This window comes from Ovis aries, chromosome 26 (assembly GCF_016772045.2).
Source record: "Ovis aries strain OAR_USU_Benz2616 breed Rambouillet chromosome 26, ARS-UI_Ramb_v3.0, whole genome shotgun sequence".
Classification (NCBI taxonomy): Eukaryota; Metazoa; Chordata; class Mammalia; order Artiodactyla; family Bovidae; genus Ovis; species Ovis aries.
In genome coordinates this window covers 590,572-616,852 of record NC_056079.1, presented here as the reverse complement: position 1 = coordinate 616,852, position 26,281 = coordinate 590,572, and the positions used below count along the sequence as shown (strand labels likewise).

The window sequence follows — 26,281 nt, the reverse complement described above, 5'->3', positions numbered from 1 at the left end:
TCTATTTCCCATGAAAGGATGGGACTGGATGCCATGATCTTAGTTTTCTGAATGTTGAGCTTTATGCCAGCTTTTTCACTCTCCTCTTTCACTTTTATCAAGAGGCTGTTTACTTATTCTTCACTTTCTGCCATAAGGGTGGTGTCATCTGCATATCTGGTATTATTGATATTTCTCCTGGCAATCTTGATTCCAGCTTGTGCTTCATCCAGCCCAGCGTTTCTCATGATGTACTCTGCATATAAGTTAAATAAGCAGGGTGACAATATACAGCCTTGACGTACTCTTTTTCCTACTTGGAACTAGTCTGTTGTTCCATGTCCAGTTCTAACTGTTGCTTAAAGAAAAGGACATGATCTGTAAATGGCCACAACTACCTGTGTGTGGGTTTTGGTGAATTTCTGTCACTCAAGAGTGCATATTGGACTCTATTTTTTTTGTTATTGCTTTTATTATTGTTTTTAACTTGCCAATTATATCTGCATATATTTTAAAGAGCCAAATAATCCCACAAGAGTTATAAAAAACATTGTCATTGTGCCCTGAGCCCGGCAACACAAGCACACCAGCTTTGAAGGCATCAGCCAAGCCAGGGGCAGTCTGATGGTGGTGTCCTGGCAGAGGGCACATGTGTGCTGGTGGTAGAGGGGGCCCGTGTGGACAAGCACAGTGCAGAGGGGAGTCAGAGGTTAGGAATGAAAGCACACTCGAGTGGGTATCCTGCATATCAGACCCAGAGCCTGATCTGGTAAGAATGGTGAACCTCGATCAAAGCCAGTCAGCCACGGAGAAGAGTGCCTTTGAAGTCGCCTCTTCTGAAACCTTTCGGCCACACCAGTGTTTCTGGGAAGGCACTGGCCTCTGTGAGCAGCAACGGGGTGCTAACTTGCCCCTACCAGATTCCTGAGCCTCATCCTGTAGCCTAGTGTAGGGGCGAGGGGATACCTTGGCCCTGCTGTCCCCTGAGCACTCAGTGGTGAACATGACCCTGACCACCATCCTGACAGTAAGCATCTGCTACCAGAAGAGGCGAGAGAAGCCAGGCCTGGATGTTGTGCTCTGCTCTGAGCCACCGTAACTTACACACGAGCAGATTCCCAGCCACCGCCCACAGGCCTGGCCTCAGGGCAGCGCATGGTCAGAGCAGGAGCCTCACAAAGAGTTCTGCCCTCCGTGTCCAGCATCTGTATCCTTCATGACAGGAGTCACCTCCTGCCTCCCTTCCTTGGCACTGCCCATATTTATCCTGATAATTTGGTGAGCAATAACGTTTCCAAGTTCTGTTTGATTTTCTTATTGAGAAAAATTTAGCCAATTAAAAGCTTCCAAAAATACTCTAAGAAAAATGATCAAGCGTTGATGTTGCCCAACAGGGGACAGTCTGCCTGGAAGCATGTCTCTTCTCTCCCCTCGATCCCAGCGGGAACGACTCAGTCGTTAATCAACCGGGCAGATAAGCCTAACGTAAGAACTACATTCTTGCACCGTAGCTTCATAAAAGTGAAATACACTGATGGCAGAAGCATTTCACAGTGTTACAAGGCGTTTACAATTTAAATGTCTTGAAACCACACATTCTTTTATATGTGCACTAGTGATTTCTCTCAGTCCTTGTCATTGTCATTTATAAAATAAAGTATTCATTTTTCTTTGAAAGAGTAATTGGGATATCCCCTTGTGTTAGGTAAAGGTTACTTTGCCATATTTTGAGTGAAAATATGGAGATGGAAGTGCTGATCCTACCCTGAGAAGGTGTGGGGAGCAGCACTGATGCTGCTCTGGACCATGCAGACCAGCAGCCCACTTCCAGGAGTTTATTTAGTGGAACCATAAGGTCAGCTGTGCAAAGTTTTATATACCCTGGATGGTCATGGCAGCCACTTCTGATAGTGAAAATTTAGAGTCAATTTCTGTATGCAAAATTTAAGACAGTGGTTAAATTACAGTTAAATTTGCCAATACCATAGAACATCATGTAGCCATTAAGAGCATGTAGAGTTAAATGCATCTTAATATTTTATCATATTCACTTTTGAAAGATGTTATAATATATACACGTATAATGATTAAATATGTGTTCAGTTCAGTTCAGCCGCTCAGTCATGTCTGACTCTTTGCGACCCCATGAATCACAGCACGCCAGGCCTCCCTGCCCATCACCAGCTCCTGGAGTTCACCCAAACTCATATCGTGTGATCCTATTAAGTGTGTGTCTGTGTGGGTGTATGTGCAGACACATAGTACATACATGTTAGCATTTACAGAGAAAAAGTTCCAAAAGGTTAGGCACCACTGTTGAGATTGATATTATGATAACGAGGGTGTGTTATGTGGAGTCTTTTTGTTTTCTGCTTCTTGTTCATGAATTAATTATGTTTTTATATCATGTCATAAAACTCAGAAATTTATATAATAAGTAACAATGTAAATTTAAATAATCATAGCTTGTTCCTTTTTCCTGGCTGGTTATATAGCTGAATGGCTGTTCTGGCAAATGCTCGGCTTACTAAAGTCGGCAGTTATGGCCGTGGCTTCCCATCTTCAGTGAGTTTGGCTGGAGAAGCCGCTCGGCACGTGGACATCTGACAGCATCCGTCTGTGCCTCTTCCTGCAGGTGGTGACACTCGGGTCCAGCCCATGCAGCGGCTCTATACCGTGGGCCTGCCTCCTAAGGGGTGGGTCCCCCCTCTGCTGGAGCCACCGAGCTGCTCAAGTTCAGAGAGCTCTTCCAACAGTGAGGACACAGGAGGTAAGGTAGCAGACAGCCCTAAGGGACTTCCAGGGTCGCAACCTCATGTGAACTTTAATGGGGGTGAGTGTCACATGGCCATGTGGCCTGCAGTCATTACAGACACTTGTGAAGATGTGTGACAGCACCAACTCAGGTTGGGAGGGGACTCAGGTTGGGGTGTGATCTCAGCCCCATTGTTAGCACATTACACATCAGGAGAAGTCTGGCGTTAATATGTCTAAACTTGAAAGTGCTTCTCTTGTTAAGTGAACTTTTTTTCTTTACTTTCCAATTTTTTTCAAAATTTCCAAGATTGTTATCAGTTTTGTAATCATGGAAATAACTTAGGTTGCATGTCTGGTAGAAAACTGAACAATGCTGTCAGATGTTTTATGAGTGAAGGAGGTGCACTGGGGGTGGTACGGAGGCTGCATGTCACATTCATGCCTTAAAAATTCTCTGTTTAATTTATTGCTTTAAAACTTAAGAGGAATTTGGAATTTTCAGATAAAATTTTCCCCAGAAGGTTTTTAACAAGTAATAAACTATCAAACTCTATACCATACGCCTTAATTAATTTGCATATTAAGCAAATATGATTTTCTACTAGATTGATCTTTCTGACTTCCTAAGAATCAGAAACCATAAAATCAAAAATGAGATAGTTAAGGAGTGATATATTTATCTTTTTAAGCCCTGTTGAAAATTTTTGGAATATAATTATTGGAAAAATAGATTGTTTCATTAGAAAATTAAGCTATGTCCTTATAAAGATAAATCGCTTTGGTGACATACTCGCTGTGTACCTTGGGTGTTTAATAACAAAGTGCGGACTTACCCTGGAGCTGCTACCACAGCGAGCTCCACCCCCGAGCCTCCCCAGGCGGGCCTGTGCATGGCACCCCAGCTGAGAGCCTTCCGGGTGCACTGCTAAGCTAGAGGGGTGTCCTTCTGGGAGATGAAAAGCTCCACAGTCTTGTTGCTGGCAATTTAAGCAGAGAGTGTGAGGACTGGAGTCAGAAGAGAAGAAAAGTCCAGTGGGACAGTGTCCACCATTTGTGTCCATTTGAATGCACAGCACCGTTAAGTCAGTTCAGTAGTTACTTCCAAAGAAGTTGAGGAGGAAGCGTCAGTGCAGGTCGTTGCCCCATATGTGCCCGCGGTGTCCTGCCTCCCCTGGCTCAGCCCGGGTACAGGCGGCAGGCCTGCTGGTGACCCCCAAGGCCAGCCACCTCCTCGCCTCAGGCCTTGTCCAGACCCCTGGTTTGTCAGACCCTGTGCAGCCAGAGGCACATCCCTTCGCTGTAGGCATTCATGTCCTGCCGTCCTAACAGTGCCTCAGCAGCTTTGCAAAGATCCTTTGTTCATCCTGCAGAAGAGGAGTCCCTGCCTGCCGCTGCCAGCAGGTGAAGTTCTGGGACCTCTACAGAGAGACATTACATGCACATGTTCTACACAGAAATAGGAACCTCAGCTTTCTTATGAACTGAAAAACAGGCCAGCCTCTAGGAAAGAGGGCCTTTTCTTCTCTGTTACGCCAATCCTTTTTTTAAAGAAAAGTGTTTTTCTGGACTACAGAAACGCTTACTATAGAAAAGTCGAGCATTATAGAAAACACACAGGAAGTAAAACATTACCTAAGACCACCTGGGCAAGATCTCAATAAACATTTTTTCAAAATTCTCCCTGTACATGTTGTATGTGCACATGCAGCTTTTATAAAAGTACATATTATACGTCCTACGTTATAAACCATTTTCCACACTTGGTGTGTTATGGAGATTTTTTTTTCCATTTCATTGCATATAGATATATCATTTTTTTTTAAGTAGCTGAAATCTGTCTTATGTAAGCAACTTGTTTATAACTAGGCTCCCCTTTCCCACACTGAAAGACATCTAGAACTTTCCCTGGTGCTTGATAAGCCCTTGGCATATGAACACTGTCATCAGTGCGACAGTTTTGCTCTCTGCTGGGTGCTGGCACCCTGGTATCTGTTTTCAGGTCTGTGGTTTCAGTGACTGTGAGGTGCCTCCAGGTGTCTTTTCTACACTCTCCCACCGCCTGCTGTCTGGGCCGTTTCCCGGTTCCTCCTTCCTAGGCTCTTGTTTGCATCTTCCTCTGGAGATGTCTTCCTTTTCCAGATTTCCTACGAAATCTCCCTTGCTTTGGTTTTAATTCCTCTGCGGACATCTGTGGCGTGGTTTCTCCCGCTCAGGGTTCTCAACGCCCCCCTCTCTTACTTTCAGCAGCCTCCGCTATGCTGTTTGTGACAGGAGTGGCTCCTGGGCCATGCGGCTCTCAGTAGAGGGCCAGCGGGCTCTGGTGGACACGGAGCTCCTCGCCGGGCTCCTGTGGGCTCCTCCCATGACCTTCACCCTGCCTGCAGAAACAGCCCCTGGGTTCCTGCGCCCTGGGCTCCCGTCTGCTCCTGCCAGTCCTATTCTTGCTGGTCAGTCCTGCTGGGGCCCAGCTCTGCAGTGGTTGGTGTCTCATTTGCTGACCTCACAACACATCCTGTGTCCATCTGAGACGTGCCACGACTGCTGTCACCCTGTTCTGACCTGCCCCCTGTGCAGCCAGCAGGCAGCATCAGGTGCCACGGCCCTCTGCCCTCCGCCTGGTCACCCCAGCATGGGGGCCTCTCCTTCACAAGGTCCTTCCCTGCTTCCTCTCTTAGCCTTCTTGACCCCACACCCACCTCAGAAATGCAGGTGCCCCCCGACACACACCCACCTCAGAAATGCAGGTGCCCCGCTCTTGCCTTCCATCCAGTACGTGATTATTTCTACAACTTTTTGCTCTCGCAGCCTCACTTCCAACTCTTGGGGGCTGGAACCCCAACTTGCCAGGTGGCTGGGGATGTGGGAAGGGCCTGGCGTCTGCAGCCCCACTGCTGAATGTATGTGTGGCCTTCCTTGCTTCTCCAACCTGTTTCCTTGACTACCTGATGGCAATAATCCTGCACTGGCAAACCCCACACTCGCCGTGCCAATCAGACTGGGTTTGTTGCAAAGCTTGTGCAAATGTGAGAACTGCCAGCTCTTAGTTCCCTAAGGCACTGGCGCCTGCTGGAGTTGAGTCTTCAGTCAATATTTGATGACCAAGTTGAATATTTATAAAAACAGCCAGTAAGGAAGCACCAGTCCTCTTTCCTCGTTCATAATTACAAGTGGTTTGACTGTATTGACATGGTTTTTGTGTTCAGATCAAGCTGCAGAGTCATTAAAATCAAGTCATTTTTATGGGAGGCTATTATGATTATTATTCTAATAGCAAGCTCCAATTGAAATAGTTATTAACTTCGTGGCTTTTGGAAGCATGAACTCACTGCACAATTCTAATGTGGATTCACTGTGAGTTAAACAACCATCCTTTAAATGTGTTTTGACAGATTTAGGCCGCAGTTCTGAGGCAGATCAGTTTTCAGATCTTATTGACTCTGTCTGGGCTGAAGAAATCTTGATGCATGCTTTCCAGAGCTTCCCAGGTGTGGAGCAGAGCAGGCACTCTGTTTGACTGAGAAAGTTTGACTTTTACCACATGCACGCAAAGGTGAGACAGAGTCCTAGGTGGGCTCTCAGTGTAGACTCTGATCTAGGGCTGCAGTCAGCACACACCATAGTCACTCATGGGCCCAGCAGTCACACTCAAGAGCTATTAGCAGGTTTCATTCTTGTCTGGAGCCCTCACGGAGAGGCCCAGGGCAGCAAAGCACCCTGCTGCTCTGGGGCTGCAGTTCTTGTCCAGGTGGGGGCCCCGCACTTGGTGTTCTGGGTGTCGTCTTGCCACCCTGGTTGCTGGGTGTGTGAGCTTGCGTCCCGCCTCTGTGTTTGCATGCTCCCCCGCAGCGGGTCTGTAGGGCCTGGGGCTTTCTGGGCTCACAGAGGTGCCGTCAGGCTGGCGTCCCAGAAGCACCTCCTTCCACCTCTGACATTCCTCCTGCTCCCCTCTTGCCCTGCCCGGGCATTCTTCAGAGCTGGCAGGGGGAGGGCTTTTCTCACCCTCTGTCACATTTCGCATTTCCCCTCTGTTTCTAGTTTGCAACCAGTTTCCCTGATGTAGTGATGTTAACACTGATTGAGTCCTTCATGCGGCTGCAGTCAATCAGTTGATACTTTGTCTAGAAGTCGTGTTTCTCTAGTGTTGACGTTTATGGGAGGGCTGGCCTGCAGGCTCCCCTTCCTGCGGAGTCCTCCTCCGGTTTTGAAATGAACACTGTGTTGTCCTCACAAAGCGCTGTCACTGTCACTGTTGCTATTCTCTGGAAATGTTTTGTGTGTGTGTGGCATTTGTTTCTTTGTTAAATGTTTCCCAGACGTTAGGTGATTCCACCTAGGCCTGTAGCTGGCTGTGGGCTTGCTCGCTGATGTATCTGCACAGAGCTGTTCACAGGGTTATCTTCCCGGTCCTTTAGAGTCCACAGGCAGGGTGTTAACACATGCCTTCACCGAGACTGTGTTTACCAGTCCGTCCTGTCTTGCGCTGTTTGTCTTTCTTCACCGTGTCAGTGCTGGCTGCTGCCTCTCTGTTGGATTTTCCTTTCCTCTTCCTCTCTTTTCTGCGCCTCTTATTGTTGTTTCTTCTACTTTCATCAGGTGTAAGTTGTGTTTTTCCAGCTTCTTGCTTATATCATTGATTTTTAGCCTTTTTTCTTTCCTGACATATTTAAGATCATAAATTTGCCTTTAAGCAGAATTTAGTGGCATCCCATATGTTTTCAGTTGTTATAATTTCACTAAGTTTAAAATATTCAATTTTCCTTATTATGAAAGCTGTATCTGCTCAATGTCTTACAGTTGGGAATCCGAAAAGTACAGTGAAGGAAATAACCTACAATCACAGCACCCAGAAACCACAGTTAACCCCCAGCATCTGAATCTTCACTGTCTTAGTATTGTATTAAGTTTTCCTCTTAAGAAGTGCACACCCACAGTTATATAAAAAAGTATGATACGCTTACAGTTTACAGCCTTTTTTGCCACATCCTCCTCCTTGGATCCCTGTTTTATAGTCAGAGTAGCAGGCTGACGGCTCACCGTCTTCACAGGGTTGCATTCATGTTGCGCTCTCACTGCTTGGAGAGAGAAATGACTGGAGGATAATGTCGGCAAATGGCTCGGCTGGATGGGCCTGAAGAATGCAGATACTGGGGAGAAATAAGAGCAAGTCCCTGGATACCACTCTTAGTAGACAGAGAGGATGCCCCCAAGTGACTGCACACTGGTCCCCAGATGGCTTTACAGTGACATGATGGAGCATCCTTTAGGTGATTATTTTCCAAATAAATAAAGGCAAGAATAGACCCTAATGAAGAGAAATCTGATGTTTCCCTTTTTTAACTGAACCTGGAGAATTAAAAAATTTTCATAAGCTACTGTCATTTTTCAAATATTAATATTTTACAAGACCAACTCAAGGGCCAGCTATTCGGAAGTTCTCATGAATCAGCTGTGCCCTGTTACACTAAGCAGGTCCCTAATGTCAGTTACATCACCTTTCAAATGAAATAGGAAAGTGCTGTGCTTAGTCATCCACTGTGATTGAGGAGAGTGAGAAAATACAGCTTGTGTGGGACTACATGACTCTCATGTCATGACTTTCTGAGCAGTGATTTGGGCTTCATGCAAAGTTCCAGGCGGCAGCAGGTCTTCAGTTGTCACGTACATCAAGAGAAAATCAAGGACCAGGGCCAGGGAGGACTCTTTGCCTGTCTCTAGCAGCAGTGCCTGATGTGGCGACCACTCCTGGCTGCAGGGCAGGGCCTCCATGTCACCGGGAGCGGCAGGGAGGTGTGTGGGCGCCTAGATGGATGTGGAGCCCAGAACAAGGGTGGCCATAGCCTCGGGGACCACAGGGGTGACCCGTGGGCTCTTGACTCTCGAGCCCCTCATCGACCCCACGGCACCTTCCGTCTGGCATCAGTGGCAGATCAAGCCTCCAGAGTGGGACTTTGTGGGAGAGGGCTTTTCATTCCATGGGGTGACACAGTGTTTCAGAAGTTTCACCATGACCTGTGATGGGCCCAGGGATCACCCGTAAGAGCCTCTGAGTATGGGTGGCAGCACGGCTGTCCTTGGTCTGCTGGAGCAGAGTGGGTGTGTGCTGAGTGTGCACTGGGCATGCACTGCCACCAGGGTGCCAAGATAGGATGGCCAGGGCAGCACTGGCAGGGGGTGATTCCTCTCAGGCCCCATGTCCTCCCACAGGCCTTGCTGCCACACATCTACTCCAGACCTTCAACTTCTCTGAGAGCCTAGATCTCCCCTTCATTCAGGTGTGACCCATCGCTGACTGGGACGGTTCAGTCATCACTTTGCTTCTCATCCCCACATAAAAGTAACTCTTTAGAAGGTACTAAAGCACACTTAAAAAAGCATAAGAATTCATGGTTTTTTCCCCAAAACTAGGAGTGAAATTTTACTCTGGATAAAATTGCAACAGCTCTTAAACATCCTTAAAATCACCATATGTCATGACTGCAATAATGAATAAATACAGACACACACACACCTGTTTTGGAAGAACAAGTAGGTTGTTAATTTACTTAATGATAAATCCCAGGATCTTTGATAGTGTACTTGGTTTGAATAAAATTAATAATCACTGAAGTAAATGTCTTAAGTTCCTTTTCTACTAAATTTACAAAATCCTAATGGAAAATTTATTTAGCCTAGTGAGTTTGTTATGATTCCACTTTACAGAAAATTGTTGTATTTGAATTTTTGTTTTTATAGATCAGGATCTTCACGATCTGCCAAAGAGAAGAAGAATTAGAAAGCATAAATCAAAGAAAAAATTTAAAAATCCCAATAACACCCATGTAAAACCAGCAGAATCAGAAAAACAGCAGAGTCTTCTGCAAGAAAAATTGCAACCATGGCACACAGATGGCCCCACAATAAGCAAAAATAAAAAAAGGAAACTCAAAAAGAAACAGCAAATGCAAAGGAAGAAAGCAGCTGGCTCACAAACAGGAGCCTCTAGCGTGCACTTCATGTACCAGCCTGAAGAGACCAGCAGTGAGCAGGAGGATGTGCGAGCGACTGATGGAGAGAATGCTGGGGGTGCCACGGCGGGCGGGGCTGCGGGCGCTGTGGAGGAGCAGGTCCTGCCCCTTGAGGAGGGAGGAGTCCCGGACGCTGAGGAGGAAGAGGTGAAAAGTACCAATGAAAAGGCAGATGGTATCCTGAACTTTTTGAAGTCAACACAAGAAATTTATTTTTATGATGGTATGTTTTTTCCTGTTGTTCTGTTGAATAATGGCATCCACTCACTTGGAAAAAATGAGCAAATTTAAAATGTTTAAAATACAAAATACATTAAAATATTCAGTATTCAAAATAAGTTGTTAGTTTTGAGGCAAAAATGCAAATATTTAAATTCATCCCAGCAAAGATCTCAGCTCACCCCCTGCTTGAGGCTTACCAGGGTTAATAGCCAGCCCATTAGCAGTGTGGGTCCAGATGAAGGTGGTCTCCTCATCCTCATTTCTCTGAATATGTTGGTATTCTCAGCTGTATGTCTGCAGAGAATATAAATCCAGGTTGGACTGATGAACTCTTGCTCTTTTTCATCAGCTGGTAGAGTCGTGAAGGAAGTGTACACATTGATTTGCTCCCCAATGTATGACTCAGTGATTTGAGATTTTCCTGTGTTCAGGATACTTGAGCACTATTTGTACTGATTTAGGAGATGAAATTTATTCTGGAGTTGGTTCTGATGGGTGATGATTCCTTACCTTTAGATAGAGTCTGACAGCCCTAAGGATCAGGAGACAAGAGCAGAGTGCTGAGTTACCTTTCACCTCCCCTGGTTCTGATCTGTTCCTCGTAGATTCTGGCAATCCAGTGGTTTAGTGCGTCCAGACTGTAGCACAAACGAGATGAGAAATGCTGACTATATAATAACTGGAGGGGTAAAGAATGGACTTAAACAATGATGCAAAAAAACTGTGCTTAGTGGATCCATTTTAACCAAGAAGATTAACCCTTTCTCTCTTTGCTTGTTTACCCACACTTTGTATTGACAATAAGTTGAAAACATCCTTAGCAGATATCCACATGACACTAATAGGAGGAGGAGGCAGATACACTGCAGAACAGAAATAGGATTCAGAGAGATTTCAGTAGATGATCTCTGCCTGAGAGAGTAGCTTCTGGCAGACGACCCTCCTGCCAAGGAGTCTAATGTGTAAGGTGAACTTGGGGTTTCGGGAGCTGCTGAGGAGGCCAAGGGCAGGTCCCAGAGAAGGCGCAGCACAGGCCAGGGGAGCCAGACACCTGCTGCCCTCCTCCCTCCAGGTGCTTGCCTTCCACCCCTCGGGTGTTTGTCCTCTGCCCCTCAGGTGTTTGCCCATCCAGACAGGCTCGAGTGAGGGTCCAGGGGAAGGGCCAGTGCAACCCTGGGGAGCAGGGTGTCTAGCAGAGCCCTGGGGCTGCTCAGGTCTGGGAAGGAAGGTGGAGGGCCCAGAGTTGGCAGCTCTGTGACAAAGGAAGGTCAAAGATCAGAAGCAGAGCCACACTGGTCCCCTTTAAAGTCGTGGCTCAGCCCTGAACTGTGGGATGGGAGGAGGGCAGCCTTTGGTGTCTTGGGGACCAAGCAGGCAGGGCTAAACTGACCCTCCTGCACAGCATGCTGGCCACACGCTCAGGTGCAGCTGGACTTCTGCTGGCCATACATGCAACCCCCTGCTGTCAGCTCTGTCCATGGCTCCTTCCCTGTCTGCCAAGCAGAGGCAAGGAGAATGCCATGAGCTGAGCTCCTGAGATTTTCTCTGCATTCGATGGAGTGTGCGAGGTGCTGCAAGAGACAGGATGGCATGACCTAAACCATGAGGAACAGCGTAGTAGAAAGGGTCCATGGAGTAGAGACGCTGCTGTTACCAGATGGCAGATCTAAAACAGCTGTGACTGAGATGTCCAAGAAGTGGGGAGAAGGTGGACAAGGGTACAAATCAGAGACTTTCACGAGAAAATTTGAACCTATTAGGATAACCAAATGGAGCTTCTAGGCATAGCAACCACATAGGTCAGAAGGAGGCTCGCCATGGGACTGGGCAGTGGGATGGGAAGAGGTGGCAGCCAGGAGCTTTTCAGAGTTGGCAAAGGCCACAGAGTCATAGGCTCTGGACATTCTATGAGTGCCAGCTGGGGCTAATGCAGAAACAGCCTCAGCACGATGTGATGGGGAGGGTGCTGTGGCTTGTGAGCAACAGAAGAGCCACGGTCACCTCCTGGGCTTCCCCAGAGCATCGCAGATGCCCAGCAGCTTTGTTGTCTGCAGTTCCTGATGCCGTCAGAGAGCTTGGTGTGGTGTCTGTCCCCTGTGCTCTGTGTGTGACTTCTAGGACACGGGACATCCAGATGCTTTATGAGTCAGTGCCTTAACAGACACCACATTTCCACTGCACTTCAATAATTGTATTTTGTTGCTTTCTTTTCAGAGTTCTGCTCTGAATGTCCCTCATGGCGACTTTTTGTATCCCAAACACATCACTCTTAGGTAGAAATATACGTTTGAGGCTTTCTTTAAGAGGTAAAAGTTTATCTTCAGTTTACAAGAGTAAAAATGCAATTCTCAGTGACCCTGTCTTTGTTTAGGTGTCTCCAAGGATTCCGATTCTGGTGTCTTTATGGAAAGCACCAACAAGCTATTTAAACAACTGGAAACTCACAGTGTGTCCCCCTCAGACGTGTTCATTCTGGATCACATGAAAACGCTGCTACTTTTGCACGACACCAAAAGACTGAAGAGTGCCCTGGACTTGTTCCTGGAACACTGCAGGATGCCACTCGGTACGTGCTCTGTTCATTATGCCCTTGGTTCATTGTGCTGCTTTAGAAACTTGTCTCGGGCTCAGCTCTGAAAAACTTTCTTCACCGAAACAGTCCTGTATCAGAAAATGTAAGGCTGCACATATGCTTCAGGAGTCGGTTCCCACAGAGGGTTATGCACCTTGCATCTCTCTTGCTATAAAAATATCTCCTGATATATGCAGACATGCATGTGCAATCTACTTTTCCAGACTTGTGAGCTCCACTCTTAGGACTGAATTTTTACTGGTGTAAATGGAAGTGGAAGAGTTCATTTCTTTTCCCTTTTCTTTTTCCTCTGCTAGATGTGAAGATGGTCCATTTTCTGTCCCCCAGGTATCTTGGTCTGCCTTCCTGAACCCCTGAAGTTAAAAGGGGGAGTTGAACCATTGGATGATTTCTCTTTTGGTTTCTTCCTCAACCTTTGTTGGATACCTGTTCCATGCAAAGTGTCAGGCTCTGGGGCTGACTGTGCTTGTGTGTTCACAGCGCCATGGGGTGGGGCCTTCACGTTCGCAGCTTGAAATGGGCCAGAGTCTGCAGACACTGAGGATCAAAGGATCGGGACTGTGTTTGGGAGCAGCGTGGAGCAGAGCCCCTGTCAGACCCAGATAGGCATAGGACAGACAGCCAGCTGAGTGGGCAGAAGCTCCTGCAGGTCACCTTAGGGCAGTGGTCTCCGAGTGAGTGTAGTGCACGGCTTTCCTCCTCGGAAACCTGAGTACAGCTGAGGAGTCAGACCGACATGTTGAGAAAGCTACATGCCACGTCTCATCACATGAAATGGCAGTAGAGCTGAGAGTAAAGCCAATGGTAAGGCAGTGTGTCACTGATACCATTAGCAGGTGGGTGGGCGGTTGACAACACCCTGTGAGTCTGGGTCCTCAGGAGGACCTGCCTCCACTTTGATCCAGAGCTGATCCATAAGGGGCCTTAACTGCCCCACCTGTGACACTGGTCCCACCGCAGGCCCTCAGTGGAGAGAGCAGAGGAGCTCCCTGCCCTTCAGGGTCGTGTTCTTGTGGGGATGGGGAAGTCAGCGAGGTGTGCTTTGTACAGCTACGCCCCTGGAGGAGACACAGGATGAGCAGGAGAGGGTCGGGGAGGAGCCGGGGCCTGGTTATGTCGGGCCCTGGTGGGCGTGCTGAGTGTGTTGGCCCTCGTCCTGGGAGATGGGGCCACTGGGAGGCCCGTGGCATGTGGCTGCGCTGAGCAGGGCCTCTTGGGCCATTGTGCTCAGACTGGAGAAGGGGTTGGGGGCAGCGGGGGCTTTGGTCATGCTCCCAGCAAGAGGGCCATCCCCAAGCGTGGTCAGATTTGGGCCAGATGTGAAGGTGGACTCGGGTTTCCCTGCTCCCTGGGTGAGAGCTCTCTTTGGCCTGAGCCCATCATGAGCAGGAGAGGCAGTCAGAGGGTCTGGGACTGGCCGGAGGTGCCTGTCCTTGTCCAGGGTGGGGCTCATGCGCTGGCGAGCCGCTGCCAGTCCCCTTCACGGGGCAGTGTGGGGCCTGGGGGACAGGGGCTTTGTCCTGGTGGGATCTGGAGTGTGAAGTGGAGAGCTGGGGGGTGAAGATGGTGCCTTCAAGGGTGTATGTGCCAAGGAAGGGAGTAGGCGCACTTCTTATGGGAGCAGCTCCAAAAGGAGGTCCTGAGGTATGGGCCGAGTGCTTGAGAGCTGGGGTCCCACCAGTCGGGGGGGGGGGGCCCTGGCCGCTCAGGACCCCAAACCCATGACCCCAAGTCTGCATTCTTCCTTCCTGCTGGTTGTTGGGCCCATTGTATTCAGTGTTTTAGCATTTTTACTTCCATAAGGAAGTTTTTGCAAAAGGCCAATTTTATTAAGTTAAACTAATAGAGTGTTTGTATAAGATATGAAAACAAATGATTTATAGTCCAGCTGAGTTCCTCACACTGAAGGTGCTCCCCGCGCATGGCTGAGATGCGTCAGGGGAGCAGGGGGAGAGCTGGGGGCTTTAGTGAAAATCAGTGGACAAGTTTTGCCTGGAAGTGCTTATTTAATCAATTGATGGAACTAAAATTTAGGTTTGAAGCACTTCTCTGTGAAAATAAATTCCTTTTTTGTATGTCTGTGTAGGATATGCATTAGAAGTGTTTCCATGTCATGCTACTTTATATAATAAAATCTTACAAATAGTGAAGCTTTATTTTCAAATATTGGTTCTGTCTAATTCAGTCAGCTTTAGAATTCTGAAATTGTTTTCTTTTTCATACAACTAGCTTATGAAGCTTAATCAGTAGCTGCATCTCTCCTGTCGATGGGATCAGCCTGGAAATAGTAGCATTTCAATAGCAGACACCGGGCCCTTTCTCTCTGCTGCCTCAGCAGTTAGTTTTCCTAGTTTGTGGGTGTTTCATTAACTGGGTGTGGCAGCATATCCATAGCCAGTGCACGTGTTTCTACAATTGGTCTGACATACTGCATTCTGTCATCTGCATGTACATACAGTTACCATCTGTGGGGTTTGTATTGTTCTCTGCACATCATGAAGACCCTGCAGGCATCCCCGCCCTGAACCCTCCTGAGTCCTCTGTGTCCATATTAGGCATCATCATGCGTGAGGCTGGAGGGCCAGGGGGCTTGCCTGGGGTAGGACAGACCATGCATTTGGAGGCATCTTGGCACACTTCTGTGTGGAGCACGAGATGGACCCCAGCCCACAGTCCCAGCCTCTTCTCAGAAATGCATCTCAGCCTCAGCAGCAATCAGCTGTCCCGAGGGCACCAAGGTCTAAGCCTTGGGGTTGGAGCCTTGGACCTGGCATTCCCTGCCGTGAGCGTCTTTACAAAGAGCAAGGCCTGAAACGAGGGGCTGTGCCCTCAGCACTTTGCTCAGCCATTCCTGGGACAGTTCCTGAAACCTGAGTGCCATCCATCGCAGCTCATTTCACTTAGAAGTATGCTTCCAACTTCCTGCTGCTTTGTCCACCTTTGGTGTAAACTTATGTTTCTCTTTCACTTCGTATGCAGTTTTTTCAAGCTCAGGTTTTAAGCATGTAGTATTGGGTGTGATGTTGTAAAGTGAAATACAAACATTCCAGACTGACCTATACTTTTGTGTGATTTACAAGTGTGCTATTAGTGTCATTTCAACTCCTAAGTTCTGTTTCATTTGATTAATTCAGGATTTACTTTTGGCCTAAGAACTAATAGTTGCAAAATAATGATTTATAATTTTTCTTTTTGTTTTATTTTTCATTCTGTTGTCTTTCTGCTTTTCAGAATATGCCCGAGTAATCTCAGCTTTCTTTAATTACTGGATCACACATATCCTTCCTGAGAAAAACGATGAATGAAATCAGTGTATCTGTTTCAAAAGAGCTAATATTTGACAAGAAACTAGAAAAGACAGGTATGAAATGATCTGAGACTTACTTCCTGTACACAGAGGAGATGAAATTCTCTTCTAAGCTTTCTTTATAACCCAGACCCTGGGAACTCTGAGGACGTTTCTGCCATATTATTTATTTATGTGTTTGTACATAATAGGTAAATGTAATCTGAGACTTCAAGTGATAAATTGGGAAAAAGTTGAAAATTTCTTTGAAATTTTGTACGTCTTAAATTTAAAATGGAAATTCTGTTAAACTGAGTAAACTGTATAGTTTGAAGCTATATATATATATTTTTATAAAGTTTTAAATCACTTGTGTCTGACAGTTTAAGAATGTTGTCTGGGTATTAAAATGTCCATTTTAAGTAGCTTGATTCTACAGTAATTGAATTTATTTATTGTTTTCTTCTCTTTTTTCCTCTTCTCTACTTTGGGAATAATATCAAGAACCTATTTTTCCTATTTCCTCTTTTTTTTAATTTTATTTTTACTTTATTTTGCTTTACAATACTGTATTGGTTTTGCCATACATTGACATGAATCAGCCACGGGTGTACGTGAGTTCCCAATCCTGAACCCCCTCCCACCTCCCACCCCATATCATCTCTCTGGATCATCCCTGTGCACCAGCCCCAAGCATCCTGTATCCTGTATCGAACATAGACTGGTGATTTGTTTCTTACATGATCGTATACATGTTTCAATGCCATTCTCCCAAATCATCCCACCCTCTACCTCTCCCACAGAGTCCAAAAGTCCGTTCTAAACATCTATGTCTCTTTTGCTGTCTCGCATACAGGGTTATCATTACCATCTTTCTAAATTCCATATATATGTGTTAGTATACTGTATTGGTGTTTTTCTTTCTGGCTTACTTGACTCTGTATAAAAGGCTCCAGTTTCATCCACCTCATTAGAACTGATTCAAATGTATTCTTTTTAATGGCTGAGTAATACTCCATTGTGTATATATGTACCACAGCTTTCTTATCCATTCATCTGCTCATGGACATCTAGGTTGTTTCCATGTCCTGGCTATTATAAACAGTGCTGTGATGAACATTGGGGTACACATGTCTCTTTCAGTTCTGGTTTCCTTGGTGTGTATGCCCAACAGTGGGATTGCTGGGTCATAAGGCAGTTCTGTTTCCAGTTTTTTAAGGAATCTCCACACTGTTCTCCATAGTGGCTGTACTAGTTTGCATTCCCAGCAACAGTGTAAGAGGGTTCCCTTTTCTCCACACCCTCTCCAGCATCTATTGCTTGTAGACTTTTGGATCGCTGCCATTCTGACTGGTGTGAAATGATACCTTACTGTGGTCTTGATTTGCATTTCTTTGATAATGAGTGATGTTGAGCATCTTTTCATGTGTTTGTTAGCCATCTGTATGTCTTCTTTGGAGAAATGTCTATTTAGTTCTTTGGCCCATTTTTTGATTGGGTCATTTATTTTTCTGGAATTGAGCTGCGTAAGTTCTTTGTATATTTTTGAGATTAGTTGTTTGTCAGTTGCTTCATCTGCTATTATTTTCTCCCATTCAGAAGGCTGTCTTTTCACCTTGCTTATAGTTTCCTTTGTTGTGCAGAAGCTTTTAATTTTAATTAGATCCCATTTGTTTATTTTTGCTTTTATTTCCAGTATTCTGGGACGTGGATCATAGAGGATCCTGCTGTGATTTATGTCAGAGAGTGTTTTCCCTATGTTCTCCTCTAGGAGTTTAATAGTTTCTGGTCTTACGTTTAGATCTTTAATCCATTTTGAGTTTATTTTTGTGTATGGTGTTAGAAAGTGATCTAGTTTCATTCTTTTACAAGTGGTTGACCAGTTTTCCCAGCACCACTTGTTAAAGAGATTGTCTTTACTCCTTTGTGTATTCTTGCCTCCTTTGTTGAAGATCAGGTGTCCATAGGTGTGTGGATTTATCTCTGGGCTTTCTATTTTGTTCCATTGATCTATTTATTTCTGTCTTTGTGCCAGTACCATACTGTCTTGATGACTGTGGCTTTGTAGTAGAGCCTGAAGTCAGACAGGTTGATTCCTCCAGTTCCATTCTTCTTTCTCAAGATTGCTTTGGCTATTCGAGGTTTTTTGTATTTCCATACAAATTGTGAGATTATTTCTTCTAGCCCTGTGAAAAATACCGTTGGTAGCTTGATAGGGATTGCATTGAATCTGTAGATTGCTTTGGGTAGTATACTCATTTTCACTATATTGAGTCTTCTGATCCATGAACATGGTATATTTCTCCATCTATTAGTGTCCTCTTTGATTTCTTTCACCAGTGTTTTATAGTTTTCTATATACAGCTCTTTAGTTTCTTTAGGAAGATATATTCCTAAGTATTTTATTCTTTTCATTGCAATGGTGAATGGAATTGTTTCCTTAATTTCTTTTTCTACTTTCTCATTATTGGTGTATAGGAATGCAAGGTATTTCTGTGTGTTGATTTTATATCCTGCAAGTTTACTATATTCATTGATTAGCTCTAGTAACTTTCTGGTGGAGTCTTTAGGGTTTTCTATGTAGAGGATCATATCATCTGCAAACAGTGAGAGTTTTACTTCTTTTCCAATCTAGATTCCTTTTATTTCTTTTTCTGCTCTGATTGCTGTGGCCAAAAGTTCCAGAACTATGTTGAATAGTAGCGGTGAAAGTGGGCGCCTTTGTCTTGTTCCTGACTTTAGGGGAAATGCTTTCAATTTTTCACCATTGAGGATAATGTTTGCTGTGGGTTTGTCATATATAGCTTTTATTATGTTGAGCTATGTTCCTTCTATTCCTGCTTTCTGGAGAGTTTTTATCATAAATGGATGTTGAATTTTGTCAAAGGCCTTCTCTGCATCTATTGAGATAATCATATGGCTTTTATTTTTCAATTTGTTAATGTGGTGAACTACACTGATTGATTTGTGGATATTGAAGAATCCTTGCATCCCTGGGATGCAAGCCCACTTGGTCATGGTGTATGATCTTTTTAATGTGTTGTTGGATTCTGATTGCTAGAATTTTGTTGAGGATTTTTACATCTGTGTTCATCGGTGATATTGGCCTGTAGTTTTCTTTTTTTGTGGCGTCTTTGTCAGGTTTTGGTATTAGGGTGATGGTGGCCTCATAGAATGAGTTTGGGAGTTTACCTTCCTCTGCAATTTTCTGGAAGAGTTTGAGTAGGATAGGTGTTAGCTCTTCTCTACATTTTTGGTAGAATTCAGCTGTGAAGGCGTCTGGACCTGGGCTTTTGTTTCCTGGAAGATTTCTGATTACAATTTCAATTTCCATGCTTGTGATGGGTCTGTTAAGATTTTCTATTTCTTCCTGGTTCAGTTTTGGAAAGTTGTACTTTTCTAAGAATTTGTCCATTTCTTCCATGTTTTCCATTTTATTGGCATATAATTGCTGATAGTAGTCTCTTATGATCCTTTGTATTTCTGTGTTGTCTGTTGCGATCTCTCCATTTTCATTTCTAATTTTATTGATTTGATTTTTCTCCCTTTGTTTCTTGATGAGTCTGGCTAATGGTTTGTCAATTTTATTTATCCTTTCAAAGAACCAGCTTTTGGCTTTGTTGATTTTTTGCTATGGTCTCTTTTGTTTCTTTTGCATTTATTTCTGCCCTAATTTTTAAGATTTCTTTCCTTCTACTAACTCTGGGGTTCACCATTTCTTCCTTTTCTAGTTGCTTTAGGTGTAGAGTTAGGTTATTTATTTGACTTTTTTCTTATTTCTTGAGGTATGCCTGTATTGTTATGAACTTTTCTCTTAGCACTGCTTTTATAGTGTCCCACAGGTTTTGGGTTGTTGTGTTTTCATTTTCATTCGTTTCTATGCATATTTTTATTTCTTTTTGATTTCTTCTGTGATTTGTTGGTTATTCAGAAGCGTGTTGTTCAGCCTTCATACGTTGGAATTTTTAATAGTTTTTCTCCTGTAATTGAGATCTAATCTTAATGCCTTATGGTCAGAAAAGATGCTTGGAATGATTTCAGTTTTTTTGAATTTATCAAGGCTAGATTTATGGCCCAGGATGTGATCTATCCTGGAGAAGGTTCCGTGAACACTTGAGAAAAAGGTGAAATTCATTGTTTTGGGGTGAAATGTCCTATAGATATCAATTAGGTCTAACTGGTCTATTGTATCATTTAAAGTTTGCGTTTCTTTGTTAATTTTCTGTTTAGTTGATCTGTCCATAGATGTAAGTGGGGTATTAAAGTCTCCCACTATTGTTGTGTTAATTGTTAATTTCCCCTTTCATACTTGTTAGCATTTGTCTTACATATTGTGGTGCTCCTATGTTGGGTGCATATATATTTATAATTGTTATGTCTTCTTCTTGGACTGATCCTTTGATCATTATGTAGTGGCCTTCTTTGTCTCTTTTCACAGCCTTTGTTTTAAAGTCTATTTTATTGGATATGAGTATTGCTACTCCTGCTTTCTTTTGGTCTCTATTTGCGTGGAATATCTTTTTCCAGCCCTTCACTTTCAGTCTGTATGTGTCCCTTGTTTTGAGGTGGGTCTCGTGTAGGCAGCATATATAGGGGTCTTGTTTTTGTATCCATTCAGCCAGTCTTTGCCTTTTGGTTGGGGCATTCAACCCATTTACGTTTAAGGTAATTATTGATAAGTATGATCCCGTTGCCATTTATTTTATTGTTTTGGGTTTGGGTTTATACGCCCTTTTTGTGTTTTCTGTCTAGAGAATATCCTTTAGCATTTGTTGGAGAGCTGGTTTGGTGGTGCTGAATTCTCTCAGCTTTTGCTTGTCTGTAAAAGTTTTGATTTCTCCTTCATATTTGAATGAGATCCTTGCTGGGCACAGTAATCTTGGCTGTAGGTTATTTTCTTTCATCTCTTTAAGTATGTCTTGCTATTCCCTCCTGACCTGAAGCGTTTCTATTGAAATTCTGCAGTTACCCTTATGGGAATCCCCTTGTGTGTTATTTGTTGTTTTTCCCTTGCTGCTTTTAATATTTGTTCTTTGTGTTTGATCTCTGTTAATTTGATTAATATGTGTCTTGGGGTGTTTCGCCTTGGGTTTATCCTGTTTGGAACTCTCTGGGTTTCTTGGACGTGGGTGATTATTTCCTTCCCCATTTTAGTGAAGTTTTCAACTATTATCTCCTCAAGGATTTTCTCATGGTCTTTTTTGTTGTCTTCTGGGACTCCTATAGTTCGAATGTTGGAGCATTTCATATTGTCCTGGAGATCTCTGAGATTGTCCTCATTTCTTTTAATTTGTTTTTCTTTTTTCGTCTCTGACTCATTTATTTCTACCATTCTATCTTGTATTTCACTAATCCTATCTTCTGCCTCCAATATTCTACTATTTGTTGCCTCCAGAGTGTTTCTGATCTCATTTATTGCATTATTCATTATATATTGACTCTTTTTTATTTCTTCTAGGTCCTTGTTAAATCTCTCTTGCATCTTCTCCAGGCTATTTATCTGTGATTCCATTTTGATTTCAAGATTTTGGATCATTTTCACGATCATTATTTGGAATTCTTTATCAGGTCAATTCCCTATCTCTTCCTTTTGGTTTGGTTTGGTGGGCATTTCTCCTGTTCCTTTACCTGCTGGGTATTCCTCTGTCTCTTCATCTTCGTTATATTGCTTCTTTTGGGGTGGCCTTTCTGTATTCTGGTAGTTTGTGGAGTTCTCTTTATTATGGAGTTTCCTCGCTGTGGGTGGGGTTGTATCAGTGGCTTGTCAAGGTTTCTTGGTTAGGGAGGCTTGTGTAGGAGTTCTGGTGGGTGGAGCTGGATTTCTTCTCTCTGGAGTGCAATGAAGTATGCAGTAATGAGTTATGAGATGTCTGTGGTTTTGGAGTAACTTTGAGCTGCCTGTATATTGAAGCTCAGGGGTGTGTTCCTGTGTGGCTGGAGAATTTGCATGGTGTGTCTTGCTCTGGAACTTGTTGGCCCTTGGGTGGAGCTTGGTTTCAGTGTAGGTATGGAGGTGTTTGATGAGTTCCTATCGATTAATGTTCCCTGGATTCAGGAGTTCTCTGATGTTCTCAGGATTTGGACTTAAGCCTCCTGCTTCTGGTTTTCAGTTTTATTTTTACAGTAGCCTCAAGACTTCTCCATCTATACAGCACCAATGATAAAACATCTAGGTTAAAGATGAAAAGTTTCTCCACATTGAGGGACACCAGAGAGGTTCACTGAGTTACATGGAGAAGAGAAGAGGGAGGGGGTAGTTAGAGGTGACTGGAATGAGATGAGGTGGGATCAAAAGAGGAGAGAGCAAGCTAGCCAGTAATCACTTCCTTATGTGTGCTCCACAGTCTGGACCGCTCAGAGATGTCATGGAGTTATACAGAGAAGAGGAGAGGGAGGAAGGAGATAGAGGTGGCCAGGAGGATAAAAGAGGAAATGAAAAGGAGAGAGACAAATCCCCGTCCTATTCCTCCACCATCTTAGGACTGTTCCCCTGTTTCCTCTTGTTGTGGAAGCCATCACCAGTTTTCAGTGAGGCTGAGTTTTCAAAACACCAGTCAATGCAGTACTATAGGACAACATTGTCTCTGTCTATAAAAATATACACTTTTTATTGTGGTAAAATATATGTAACATAAATATGCCATTTTGAAGTAGGTGATTTAGTAGCATTAAGTACATTCATAGCATCATGAGGTCATCATGACTATCTTCCCTTGTTTTAGGCTGAACGATGTTCCTCACTGTTTATCTACCATCTGTCCATGGACGCTGGGTTGTTGCCCCTGTTTCCTCTTATGAATAATGCTGCTGTGAACATTATGTACAAAATTGTGTGTGGACATTTTCTTCAGTTCTCTTGGGAGTGGACTAGCTGGGTCAGATGATAATTCTACATTAACCTTTTGAGGAACTTCCAGGCTGTGGTCCACAGGAGGTGTGCTATCTTCATCCCCACCAGCCAAACAGAAGTGCTGAGTTCTCTGCGTCCCCACCAATACTTGTTATTTTCCACTTTTCTCGTAACAGTCATCCTCGTGGTTGTGTAAAGGCATCTCGTGGTAGTTTCAGTTTACATTCCATGTACTCATTAGCTGTTCTCCTCCTTGGAGACATGCTTGAAGTTATTACCCATTTGTGAATTAGATTGTTAGCTTTTTGTCATTGAATTATGAGCTCTTTATACTGGGTCATATGGCAACTCCAGTTTTTTGAGGAACCTCCATACTGTTCTCCATAGTGGCTGTACCAGCTTACATTCCAACCAGCAATGTAGGAGGGTTCCCTTTTTTCCATTCCCTCTCCAGTAGTTATTATTTGTCGACTTTTTAATCAGGTCCATTCTGAGCAGTGTAAGGTGGTACCTTATTGTAGTTTTGATTTGCTTTGCTCTAATAATTAGTGATGTTGAACATCTTTTCATATGCCTGTTGGCCATTTGTATGTCTTCTTTGGAGAAATGTCTATTTAGGTTTTCTGTCCATCTTTTGATTGGGTTGTTTAATATTGAGCTGTATGAGCTGTTTGTATAATATATTTTGGAAATTAAGCCCTTGTCAGTCACGTCATTTGCAGATATCTTCTCCCAGTCCATAGGCTATCTTTTTGTTTTATTGATGGTTTCTTTGCAGTACAAAAGCTTATAAGTTTGATTGAGTCCCATTTGTTTATTTTTGCTTTTATTTCTATTGTCTTGGGAGACTGAATGGTATAAGTTATGTCACAGAATGTTTTGTCCATGGAATTTTGTGGTGTCATGTCTTACATTTTGAGTGTATTTTTGTATGAGGATGTGTCCTTAACTTCATTTATTTACATGTGGATGTCCAGCTTTCCCAACACTGAAGAGACTGTCTTTTCTCCATTACATGTTCTTGCCTCCTTTGCTGAAGATTGACTATAGGTATGTGGATTTTATTTCTGGGCTGTCTGTTCTGTTCCATTGACCCATATATCTGTTTTGTTCTGGTACCATGCTGTTTTGATTACTGTAGCTTTGTAGTTGGAGAAGGCAGTGGCACCCCACTCCAGTACTCTTGCCTGGAAAATCCCATGGACAGAGGAGCCTGGTGGGCTGCCGTCTATGGGGTCGCACAGAGTCGGACATGACTGAAGTGACTTAGCAGCAGCAGCAGCAGCAGCTTTGTAGTACTGTCTGAAGTCCAGGAGGGTTATACCTCCTTTTCTGTTCTTTTTCCTCAGAATTGCTTTGGCAGTTCTGAGTCTTTTATGGTTCCATATAAGTTTTGGGATTATCTGTTCTAGTTCTGTGAAATATGTCATGGGTAATTTGATAGCGATCACATTCAATCTGTAGATTGCTTTGGGTAGTATGGCCATTTTAGCAATATTAATTCTTCTAATCCAAGAATATGGGTTATCTTTCCATTTCTTTGAATCATCTTCAATTTCCTTTATTAATGTTGTATAGTTCTCAGCATATAAGTCTTTCACCTTCTTGGTCAGGTTTATTCCTAAGTTGTTTTTTAATAATTAATTTTTTAAATTGAAGGATAATTGCTTTACAGAATTTTGTTGTTTTCTGTCAAGTATTTTTTAAATGCAATTTTAAAAGGAATTGTTTGTTTTACTTGCCCTTTCTGACATTTCATTGTGAGTCTAAAGAAATGCAACCAATTTGTATATGTTGATCTTGCATCCTGCTGTTTTGCTGAAATTATCAGTTCTAGTAGTTTCTGTGTGGAGTCTTTAGGGTTTTCTTATGTGGTGTCATGCCATCTGCATATAATGATAATTTTACCTCTTCTGTTCCAGTTTATATACTTTTCCTTTTTCTTGTCTGATTGCTATGGTGAGGACCTTCAACACTGTTGAATAGAAGTGGTAGTAAGAGTGGGCATCCTTGTCTTGTTCCAGATTTTAGTGACAGGGCTTTCAACTTTTCACCATTGAATGTTATGTTGGCTGTGAGTTTGTTATAAATATCTATTATTATATTGAGATATGGTCCCATAAATGGAATTGTTTTTATTTTCTCTTCAGATTGTTCATTGCTGGTATACAGAAATGCAACTGATTTTTTGAAATGCAGCTGACTTTTCATATTGATTTTGTATCCCACTAGTTTGTTGAATTCATGTATTAGCTCTTAACAGTTGTGTGTGTGTGTGTGTGTGTATGTAATCATTAGAGTTTTCTACATATAAGATCAAATCATCTGTGGAAAAGATAATTTTATTTCTTTCCTTCCACCATAGATGCACCATTCTCCAGGGCTCCGTTTCTCCCTCACCTCACTGTGTTCTTAAGAGGTGTCTGTCCCACTAAGTGGAACCTCCTAGAGTCAGATGAATCAGCAAGGATGCCCTACTGGTTCTGGAGATCTGTCAACTTAAGACTGGTTTCTGTGAAGCTCCCCAGGCTTAATAAAAGTTGGCAAGTGGAGCCGCAAACCAGGCCTGGACAAGGACAGGCCCAACCAGGATGTGCCATCAACCAGGACAGGGCCATAAACCAGGAGAGGTGACCGACCAGGTCAGGTCCACTGACCAGGATGGGTCACTAGCCTGGACAAGTCCACCGACCAGGACAAATCCACCAACCAGGACAGGCCACCAACCAGGAGAGGTCCATCATTCAGGATGGGCCACCAAGCAGGATGGGCCTACTGTACCCAGGGGCTGCCTCCTTGAGACTGGATGATGATCCATTTTCCCCATGGAGATGGAAAAAGAACACAGCCACACCCCGAAGTAGGAGCTGTGGCAGCTTCCTGTCTGTACCCACAACAGCCTTCACTTACCCCTCAATGGAGACATACTCAGCTGCTGCCACTGCCTCTTCCTCTTTCCCTGAGACGTCACATTGGTGAGGTCAGAGGCCGGGGAATCATGTCCCCTTCACCGCAGGGTTGAGAGGTCACTGGCAGACAGGTGATGTCAGCCTGCTGCCTCCTCTCCAGAACATCCCACTGCCTTGGGCAGGACACCTGGCTTTCTGATTCACCAGGTTGTAATTCTTCTATTAAGATGCCTCCCAATTAATGACACATTTGCCGGTATGAAAATAAAGTATTGGCTGATTCATAATTTCCTGTTATTTCTCCACCTCCAATCTGCGTCTTTTAGTTATACACAATTTACATCTTTTCCATGTCCAGCAGGTGGACACACTGTTGATGGATTCCAGGGAAAACTTATTTGCAGATAGGACTTGACCTTTACTTGATTCTTTCTGGTATCAGCACAGAATTCCTGTAAACCCTTCTATCAGCTCACTGGTAGACCAGGACAGGTCACCAACCAGGCCAGGCCACCAACCAGGACGGGCCATCAACCAGTACAAGTCTCTCTGACCACACCCCAGAGGTACAGAGGAACAAGGGTGTAACTGAACAGGTAGGGTAGTTGGGGTTAATCAGTTTTGTGGATCATCCTAATTTCAAGAAGAAAAATGCCTCGTCTAGAAAACAAATAAATCATG

The 26,281-nt window shown here is 44.0% G+C and overlaps 1 protein-coding gene across 5 annotated transcripts in view; it reads left to right on the top strand.

Moving 5' to 3' along the window:
- The window catches only part of ERICH1 (glutamate rich 1), a 43,444-nt gene extending 17,557 nt beyond the window's left edge, over positions 1-25,887 (top strand). For 2 of the 5 annotated variants that reach the window (XM_060406967.1, XM_060406963.1), the window contains 5 exons: positions 2,615-2,749; positions 9,469-9,963; positions 12,334-12,528; positions 15,787-15,916; positions 25,057-25,887. In XM_060406967.1, coding sequence (XP_060262950.1) covers positions 2,615-2,749; positions 9,469-9,963; positions 12,334-12,528; positions 15,787-15,860 — 899 coding nt within the window. In that variant the 3' untranslated portion in view covers positions 15,861-15,916; positions 25,057-25,887. The other 3 variants (XM_060406965.1, XM_060406964.1, XM_060406966.1) reach the window with 3 other exon arrangements.
- The last annotated feature ends 394 nt before the right edge of the window (positions 25,888-26,281 follow it).